This window comes from Solanum stenotomum, chromosome 1, assembly GCF_019186545.1.
Source record: "Solanum stenotomum isolate F172 chromosome 1, ASM1918654v1, whole genome shotgun sequence".
NCBI classification, from domain to species: domain Eukaryota; kingdom Viridiplantae; phylum Streptophyta; class Magnoliopsida; order Solanales; family Solanaceae; genus Solanum; species Solanum stenotomum.
Window position 1 is genome coordinate 24,819,278 of NC_064282.1, and position 10,454 is coordinate 24,829,731.

A 10,454-nucleotide genomic window follows, 5' to 3' on the forward strand; every position below is an offset into this window, starting at 1 on the left:
TCATAGGTCCAGAGCTTAAAAGAAATTGTGGATGACATTGAAAAAAATAATGTTGATGATAAAGTAGAAGAAGATGCAATACTTTTGGAACTAGTTACGGGTCAGGAACATTTAGAACCCTTCACAACTTTTATGGTGCAGTTCAAAAGACAACATCAAAACTTTTGAATGCAATAAGAAAAGTTAGAGATGAACTTCAACAAAATTTAAATTTTAACACAAATTAGAACACAATAGAGTTATGTTTCACTAAATTGTATTAGATATATTTGTACTTTAACAAATTATTAATTTATAATATTAATGGGGCCATATATTTATATAGGGATTTTCAGAAAATATATTATTTTATTAATTTATCGAAATGAGTGATTTTTTACATTTGCCCAAGTTGAGACCGGAAAAAAATATTATCTTAGAGAGGTTATTAATTACTCGAGTATTAGTTTAGCGAGGTTTTACTGCACTACTATTATTACTGTACGACATGATAATTGTTGTAGTTTGATACTTTTCTTTGTAAACTGCTTGCATTCCTTGATGGTAAAAGAGCAAAACACATCCAAATACTGCAACTGCGTGATGCATTACAAAATAAATACTGTATATCCTACGATACGACTGACTGTTCTTTATGAGGAACATAAATCAGTAGTGTGGTAATCAAGTATAAAATTGACTCTTACACACCATAATTAAGCAGAAAAAACAGCCTCAACAAGAACATGTTTCTTCCTAGGATATCCCAAACCAATCATATGATTAAGATAAACAGTCCCTTCCTTCACAGTTGCTGCTGTACTTAAACGATGAATAGCCCCTTTAGCCTTCCCCACAATAGTGCCACTTTCCCAATCATCAGAGCTCTCAACTAGTCTTGTCGGATTTCCAGCCACAACAAGCTTGGTTGGCGACAGTAACTCCATGCCATCGCCAAATTTCAACGATCCATTGTCAATCTTTACTAGTTTAACTTCATCACCTTTGGCGATTTCAATCTTGAACAAATTGCCAGAGAATGTGTGAGCCACCAGTAAGTATCCGTTTGGATGATACACTATTCCGTTTAGCCCAACCAGTTTATTGTACCACTCTTTAGGAGTAAATATTGGGTTCTTGATTGTATATTTAAGTTCACCATTCGCGCCTACCTTCCATATCTTGTCTGCTTTGGCATCTGTTATGTATGCATTCCCCTCTGTATCAACTACCACATCATCCGCAAATGCTTTTTCATCCTCTGCAGATTTGAGTATAGCATTATTACAGTTAAAATCAAGCAATTAGACAGAGAACTCAAAGATGGATCTAGGATGATCGATTATGTGAGTTCAAACTGCTTTCGTCTCAAACAATAATAAAAGCACTCATTTTGAGCGCACTCACTCTAAATCCTAAATTCGCCTCTGCCGAGAAATCATTGTTTGATGAGCATATCTCAAAAATGTATAGTAAATGAAGTGTTCCAACACTATCACACCTGGACATGTGAAACAACAATTTGACTACAATAGCACAAGATGCCAGCTTTCAGTGCCTTGTTTATTGTTAACCATTTAATGGCCCTAACTCAATTCCAAGTGATATCTAGTCATTTAAGTCTTAATATAATAATATCTGCATATGTCTGAGGTTCAATAGTTGGTCAAAATGAAATTTGCAAAGCTATACAAGAACAGATAACAGAAAAATTATTACAGGTCACATAGAGTGATATATATAAAAACAACGTTAGAACTTCAAATTCAAAAGGCTTAGCTGTCTCAATAGGCTCATCTCAGTTGTCACATGCAAATGCAAAACTTGCAGTACGTCTCAAGTTTCTTTGCTGGAAGAATATTGAATTCTAAAGGGAATGGAACTTTGAAGGGCATGATATAACACAATAAAAAATCTTTAATATAAAAAAATATTGTTAGATGAGCTCCTTATTTTGTTCCCTTTAACTATGTTGCTCGGACTCTTTAAAAGTGTGTTGGATCCTTCAGAAGTAGTGTATTTTTGAAGGACTCAACACACGTGTGACAGTATTTTTAGAGAGCCTAAGCAACATAGCTTCAGAACAATTCTTTAACAACTGATCTTTCAAACATTGAGGGGCCTTTAGCCGCACAACTAGAAAGAAGATCCACAAAGCAACTGAATAAATAAATCTTTCAAGAGATCCTATGGCAGGAAGAATGGTACTAGTTGTTCCTTTATGTAAAGTAAGGCACATTTTTTAAGCTTTTATGCTTTCACTTATTTTATCTTATCTTCTACCGTAACACCACATGCTAGTCCAGCATATATAAGATCAAAAGGCAATCAGGGGAAATCATATTACTTCCAATCATTTTGTCTTTCTTAAACATCGCATTTAAACGTCGTGACAAATCCATTTAGCATAGATATTGAAATAATATATGGAGATTATTTCAAATAATTGTTCATATTATGCATTTTTTCCACGAATAGAACTTCACAATTTTGAACAAGTTTTCAAACAACCATTTATTTGGCTATGAATTTGATTAATTAATTCACTTCAATTTGAAATAAACAAATTGAAGTTTGAAAAACAAGTGTGAGGAGTATTTCAAACTTCATATTCTCTTGTCAAATGTTCACTCATAAAAGTTCAATTACTTTCCCGGTGAAATTCATGTTCAAACACCACTGAAACTTATAAATATCATTTTTCAACTTGAACTTCAAACATTTTTTTAAAATTTCAATCAAACCATGGACAAGTGATAATAATCTATTATTTCAACTTCAAACTTACAATAATTGAATACAAGTTTATTTAGTACTTCAAGTCATGAAATCCATGTCCGAGCCAGGTCAGAGCCACCCTTGCTCAAGGGGTGTCAAGCGACATTCCTTTGCCGGAAAATTACATTGTATATAGAGGTTAAATTTTGATTTAATAAATATATATACAAGTTAAATTTTTGTTTAGTAGTTAAAGGATTGTGATAAACTCCTTGAGGTTACGTGTTCTAGCCCTAGCCTCATAATTATTTTTTTACTACAATCCTTAGCTCCGCCGCTGGTCATTAAAAGTGATGAACTAAAGAAGAAGAACAAATTTCAAATTAAAAGTGATGAACTAAAGAAGAAGAAGAAAAGTAACAAAAGTTTCTTATTTTTCAAAAATATCAAATGTGATGAAATAAATGCAATCTGGCTTTGACTAAATTGCAAACGTATATGGAAAAATAAAAGTACGTAATCAGATATAAGTTAGGATAGGTTTAGTTATCATGGGATACGTTATATAGGAATAAATTATATTGGAGATTAATTATGTTGGAATTATTTTATTATTGACTGTTTGATTTGTTGTATTCAATATAATATACATTGCATAGATTTTAAGAATAAGTTGTTTGTTTACAGAAATACCTTTCACTTTGTTTAATTTTTTAAATTTTATTTGTAAGCTTTAATTATTCATTCTTAAAAATAAAATTTTCATTTTATGTAACTTAGATTTTTTTATGTGTGCATTTTCATGATTGTACGATATGTGTTTAAGAATAAAGCATTCATCTTATTTAGCTTTAAAATGAAATTTACATCTTAAGTTTGTTAAGTAAAAATGATTTATTATTTATATCACATTATTTAAGCATATATCACTCTTAAATTGTAAAATATTAAAGTTATCTTCATTTTAGTTGATAAAATACAAACTCTCAAGTGATTAAAAAAAGTATAATTAAAAATATGTAATTCAGTAGTAGAGAAATCAAAATATAAATAAACATAAAAATTAGTCAATTATATTTTTTAATAAAAATTATATTTATATATTGTAATCTTTCAATAAAAAAAAATGAAGAATTATCATAAAAATAAATCGTAGTGAAGGTTGTAAATATTATACATGGTATTAAAAATAATGTGAATATTCATAGTTATAAAAAGTAATGTATTAAAAAAGTTTAAAGGGATTATTTTGTCTTTTTATCCTGTGATAAATTATCTCGATATTACTATTTCACTCAAAGATAGGAATAATTGAGACCTTAAGGAGTCGTTAGGTTTGAATGATGGAATAAATTATGCTAAGATTATTTCTTATTGAGTGTTTGATTTGTTATATTTAAAATAGGGAAAAAGGATAAAAATACCTCCAAACTATCGTAAATGGTATGCAGATACCCTTTGTCATACGTTTGGAACATTGGTGCTCCTACCATCCAAAAACTAGAGCATATATGCCTTTCACTCTAACGGAAGACTAAATAGGGACACGCGGCGCAATCTTATCCGCCAATCCGATATTTAATAAATGTCGGGTCTGTGGATAAGATTATGACACGTGTATGTTACCGTTAATATAAAGGGTATATATGCTCTAGTTTTTAGACGGCATGAGTATCAATGTCCCAAAAGTATGATGGAGGGTATATGCATACCATTTACGATAGTTCGGAGTATATTTGTCTTTTAGCCCTTCAAAATAATATGCATTGCATAAATTTTAAAAACAAGTTATTTGTTTATAAAAATACAGTTCACAAAGGTGAAAAGTGATGCATTAAAAAAAGTTTAAAGGGATATCTTTGTCATTTATTTATTTTATCCCAAAATAAGTTATTCCATGATTACTATACCACCCAAGAAGAATAATAGCTTATTCTGATACAAATTATTAATTTCATAATAAGTTATTCCAAACTTACCAATCAAACAACAAATTAAATAACACTATAATTTAATTTCAAAATTATTTAATGTTATACTTCACCCAAAACGAGCCTTAAGTGGTTTCCTACCCACCCAAAAAGAAGTGAGTATTAATTAAAGCTAAGGAAGATCCGGTAGTGAACTTTGCTGCTTTCATTGGCCGGCAACAAAGGACCACACAACTGAAGCACATCAAAGTATTTTGTAATTTTGATTTTATATATATATAATTTATTGATAAAATTTGAACCTATCTCTGACTCTACCCCACTTATAAGTTTATTTTATAAAGAAAAAAATATGTTAAATATCAATATGTCAATCTACAAGTTGGAAATTTCAATTTACGAGATACATTATTTTTAGTGTGTTTCTAAAAATTAATAGATTTCTATAATTAAACTTAACTTTAAAATTCATTTTCTACTCCTAACCAAATATTTTATAATTACATAAATATATAGATTTTGTTTTTTTTACCACAAACTTCAAAATTCTTATTCTTGTATTTTTATTCTTAAATTTTGTGTTGAATAAACAGTACTAGTAGTTAGGACATGAGAGTACTAACTATTTCCAGTTATTACTCCCTCTCTTTCATATTAGTTAATCACTTTTCTTTTTACATACATATTAAGAAATTATAAATAAAAAGATAATTTTACCAATTCATCCCTTAATAACATTTTGAAAATTTTATAAACAAATGTAAATACTTTTATAAAAAAATTATAGCAAAATTTTAATAAATATTTCTGAAAAGGTGGATGACTAAAGTATAAAATAATTATTTTAATAAGATGATCAACAGAGAGGCTTGTTTCTTTTTCCTTTTTCTATTTGGTGACCTACATCATAGGAGCAAAACAACATCACGAATCTCGAGGCAAAATGGTCGCCATCAAAGCCGGTCACAAGTGTATAGAAAAAAGTCAAGACAAAAACTCACTTCCAATTCATAACACTAATATTCAATTTATTATATTGTGTACCAATAATTATATTATTTCTCTCCAATTTTAATTATCATAGTTTTTTTAGTCAAACAATAATAATTTTGACTAACATTTTAGATGTATTCTTATCATATATATATGAAAAAAAATTTAATTTATAGTACTTTTCGTATAGTTTTTTAATATATAATTTTTTTTGTTTAAAACATTAAATTAATAGAATCTAATTTAACTTTAAAATTTACTCAAATTAATTTTCGAGAAATGCAAAATTAAAAGTGGAGAAAAAGTAGTAATCAATAAAAATGTGTAGGCTTATACTCCATATGTTCCTAATTACTTGTCCATTTTTCATTTTATAGTTGTTTCTAATTACTTGTCCATTTTGACAAATTAAGAAAAAATAAATTTTTTTGCCTATTATATCCTCAATTAAATGATTAATTACTTTGAAAAATGTAGAACTTTTCATCCACTTTATAATTAATAAGAGTAAAATGATAAACTTACTATATCAATAATTATTTTTTTAATTAATGTGTTAATTAAAAAATGAACAAGTAATTAGGAACTGGGAGAGTAACTTTCTTTGTAACAAGTCAATTAATTCATTCATATGTTATTTAATGTACGATTGGTAATTAATTTGGAAAGGCCATCAGACTACTATAATAATAAATAGTAATTAATGTAAAGAAAAAAAAAAAACACCTGGACCGCTAAGTTTGGTGAGAAAAACCCGGTTCCACGACGTTAAATCATAGGCAGCCAAAGCGCTATACCGATTCCCCAACACATCAGCGACGGCGACTAAAACCCGGTTCCTTTCCCGGTCTATAGTAAAACCGAGCGACGCATTACCGGTCAAATCAGCGTCTTTCACTACCGGAATTTCCTGTAGCACGTCGCCGGGAGAATAATCGGCCTCAACCGGAATCACACCCAAACCGCCTTCGAAAAAACTGACAATGAACCGGCGGTTTGCATCGTCCCATTTAGAACACTCACGTAACCAGCCGGTACTGTGATAATGGTAAACGTGAGTCGTCGGAGAAGAAGTTTCTAGATGGATAATAAAGGCGATTGGAATTGCAGATACAAAAAATAGGAGTAGAAGGAACTTGGTTGAACAGAAGAAAGAAGCCATATTTTTGCGTGTGGTATTTTGATGCTTTTTTTTGAGGGTATATAAGGTGAGAGTGAAAGTATATAGTTAGGTGAAAATTGGAAAGAAGATGGGGGGAGGGGGCGTCACCAAATTTGGTGGCGTTTGTTTCAAACGTGTTAATTAAAATTTTCCTATTTTTTAAGGAAAAATATTAATTGAAAAAGGTTTTGAAATGTTTTCCCAATAATTTATAAAAATAAAACTATACTATTTTCCCTCATTCCTTTTTAGTTGTCATAATTTTTTTTAAAATGTCAAATGACATAAACTTTGACTAACATTTTAAGATATATTTTTAATCATACTAATATGAAAAAAAATTACAACTTAAAGTACTTTTTATATAATCTTTAAATATCTAATTTTTTATTTTAAAATATCAAATTAATATAATATAATTTAATTTTAAAAATTAATTAAATTGACCATCAAAAAACACCACATGAATAAAAAGAATGGAAGGAGTAGTGTTCTTTTTGCCGCCCTTCGTTAAAATTTGTTCATAAAATTATCCTTGGCATTACCAAATTTGCCAGAATCTCTACCCTCATTTGCTACTCTCCGTATTCTTTTTTTAATTTGTTCGCTTTGAACTTTGTATATTCGTAAAAAAAAAAAAAAGTTCTTTAAAGACATAAATATGACTTGGCATAATAAATAAATCTAACCCTTAACTTGACGCCAGTTGATAACTATGATCTTTTCCTTTGAAAGTATACAAGTAGACACTTAAACTTATATAAAATTGAACAAATTGACACATTCGTTCTACATGACAATTTTGTATCCTACGTGGCATCCTATGTGTATAATGTCATGTAGAACATGTATGTCTACTTGTTCAATTTTTTACAATTTTTAGTGTCTACTGCTGCACACTCAAAGTTGGAGGACATAATTATTCGCTGAAATCAAATTAAAGGTCATGTTTATGTATTATGCCTATTTGACTTAGTGTCTTTCACTAAAAGATTTTGTAATTAACAAAATTGTTGTTACTATTTTTTAAATTATTATTTAATTATCTTTATAATATTTAAAAATAAGAAATCTACATACAAGGTAAGAGGAAAATGTATTTTAAAAATTAAGGAACACATCCTTAAATAAATGGTAAGAGGAAAATATATTTTAAACAAGATGCCTCACAAAAAAAAAAATTAAATAAAATAAAATTACATTAGGAAAAATTAGAAATTTTGTCATCGTAATGCGGCCTAAAATTTGGCATATATAGAAAAATTCACATTTAAAAATTATGTTAAAAGAATTATAAATCACAATAACTAACAATTTAAAATATTTTTAAAAAATAAAATTATGGTCAACAAAAATTTAATTGACTTTAGAAATTTTATATTTGTCACAATAAATTGGGGACAAGAATTAAATGAAATGTGCATTAAGTCGAATTTCGTACAAAAGAAAAACTCAATTATCATTAATTTGACTTTATTTTATTTTTTTATATTTGTCACATAAATTGGCGAAAAGAATTAAATGAAATGTGCATTAAGTTAAATTTCGTACAAAAAATAACTCAATTATGATTAATTACAAAATAGGGATAGTTTCAAAATTTTCCTTAATTTTGTTTTTATGTTCGACTTAATTTTTTTTATGTACTTCTATTATATTCCATTCAAATCAAGACGTGAGAAAATGTATTTATTTTGTTTTTTTTCTTCATATATTTAGGAGTCTTTAGCTTTGCACGTATTCCATATATATTAGGAGTCAATGTATAAAGATAATTAACTAATAAATTATAGTAAATGATATTTGTTTATTGTACACTCTTTTAATAATTGTCAAAAAAATTAATCGACATTTATAAGTATTTTAATATAAGTAATTTAGTCTACGCGCTTTGTACGTGTATCTCGCGTTAATTAATAAAACTATATTTTAAGGAAAATAAAATCATTTAAATTGACGTTAAAATAAATGTTATATATATCTAAATTATAAGAATTTCATATTTGAAGGATAAAAAGTTATTTTAAAAAAACATAACCTCTCTCTTCAATATTTTTAATGCTTTTATTTATTTAATTAGTTAATTTATTTATCATAATTTAAGTAAGATTTATATAAATTTAAAATATTTATTTTAAAGTCTTAAATGCTAAGACTTTCCATATATAGTTTAAATAAGGAAAATTTTAATGAACAAATTTGTTTTCAATTTTGAAGTACTAAATATTATGAGTTCTTACTTCTTACCTATTACAAACCAATAAATATTATGAACTATAGCTTTTAAATAATTTCAAAGACCTAAATAATAGGACGATTTAATAGCTAATTTAGCATATGTGCATTGCATGCATGTATAGACTTAAAAGTTATTAATAGCAAGTTTATCGAAATAACGGATCAAATAAATCTCAAAATCAAGATTCAAGTTATTGTTGATTACGAACACATGAAAATATACAAATGAATATAGCAAAGGAGAAAAAGAATGATAATTTATAATTTTGAGCACGAGGATATGCCAAATTTTAGTCTACTTTATATTGTCATCACAAAAATTCTAAAAAAATTATATATTTGACACATTAAATACCAAAAATATAAATTATTGAAAGTGTCTTTGCTTTCTTTGTCCCAAACATATGGTATATGTAAATGAAATTTGGAGAGTCGATGAATTTTTTTTTATCATATTTGTTGTTAATACATTTTAAAATTTTAAATTGTTAACTCTATTTGTAGATATTTTACATAATTTTTAGTTATGTAAATTATTGGAACTTCCTTTTGATAATTTAATATTTAAAAGACAAAGTGTTTTTTAAATGCAATTTTAATTTCAAAACGCACACATATCAATGAAGACATGTCTGTTCTAGCTTCTTTTACTGTACTGTTATTTGTAATTTAATATTTCAAATATGGATCTTTATCATTTAAATATCACACAATAGATAACGGTAAAAAATACATATGAAATCCTTTTTTTTTTTCTGAATTTTTTACTTAAGCTATCAAGTATTTATATTTTTTTATCAGGATTATTACCAACTACTGTCTTGATTAAACACACATTGACTAATATTTGATGATGTATGGTGTACACTCTGATCCTTAAGTAGTGAGATCGTTTGAATTGTTATAACCTCTATCAAATAATTTGAAATTTGATTCTAAAAGAGCCTCCTTCCCCTCTCCCCACTATTTTTTGATTAATTAAAAATAGTGTCAAATAACAATTCACATGAATAATTAAATGAATTAATTGATTTTCTGTTTTAAAAAGATAATAATAAAAAACACATAAAATATCATTCTTTTGCAAGTTTTCTATCTGAATTATCAAGTATTTACATTTTCTATCTAAATCATCATCAACTATAGTATCATATTACAAAATTTTATTGGCATATAAACTTGTCGTACTTCTTTTGGAAATTATATTCAAATATTTAAACTAATTAGGTTCTTGGTGTATTTTTAATAAATAATTGATGATAATTTAGATTAAAAAAAATATAAATACCAAATTATGAGATGAAATTATGAAGACCAAATTGATTACCCGTAGACTAGTAACTGGGCCACGATTATATCGGATTGGCCCATTCGGTCCAAATAATCCTATATACTCGTAAGTGGTCCCCGTGAACATCGTTTTGGCCTAAAAA

At 27.4% G+C, this 10,454-nt stretch overlaps 1 protein-coding gene across 1 annotated transcript; it reads right to left on the bottom strand.

Moving 5' to 3' along the window:
- Positions 1-511: 511 nt before the first annotated feature.
- LOC125853198 (uncharacterized) lies at positions 512-6,801 on the bottom strand. The gene is made up of 2 exons (XM_049532871.1): positions 6,348-6,801; positions 512-1,240 (listed from the first exon to the last, which is right to left on the bottom strand). The coding sequence occupies exons 1-2, from the start codon at positions 6,781-6,783 to the stop codon at positions 696-698; spliced, it is 981 nt and encodes a 326-aa protein (XP_049388828.1). The 5' UTR covers positions 6,784-6,801; the 3' UTR covers positions 512-695.
- Between the last annotated feature and the right edge of the window lie 3,653 nt (positions 6,802-10,454).

What these genes read in the sequence shown, in the direction of transcription:
- LOC125853198 (XM_049532871.1), bottom strand. Translation starts at nt 6,783, where the DNA reads ATGGCTTCTTTCTTCTGTTCAACCAAGTTCCTTCTACTCCTATTTTTT. An exon ending in CACCAAACTTAGCGGTCCAG is followed by an intron (nt 1,241 to 6,347) that starts GTGTTTTTTTTT and finishes TCAAATCTGCAG; the next exon opens with AGGATGAAAAAGCATTTGCG.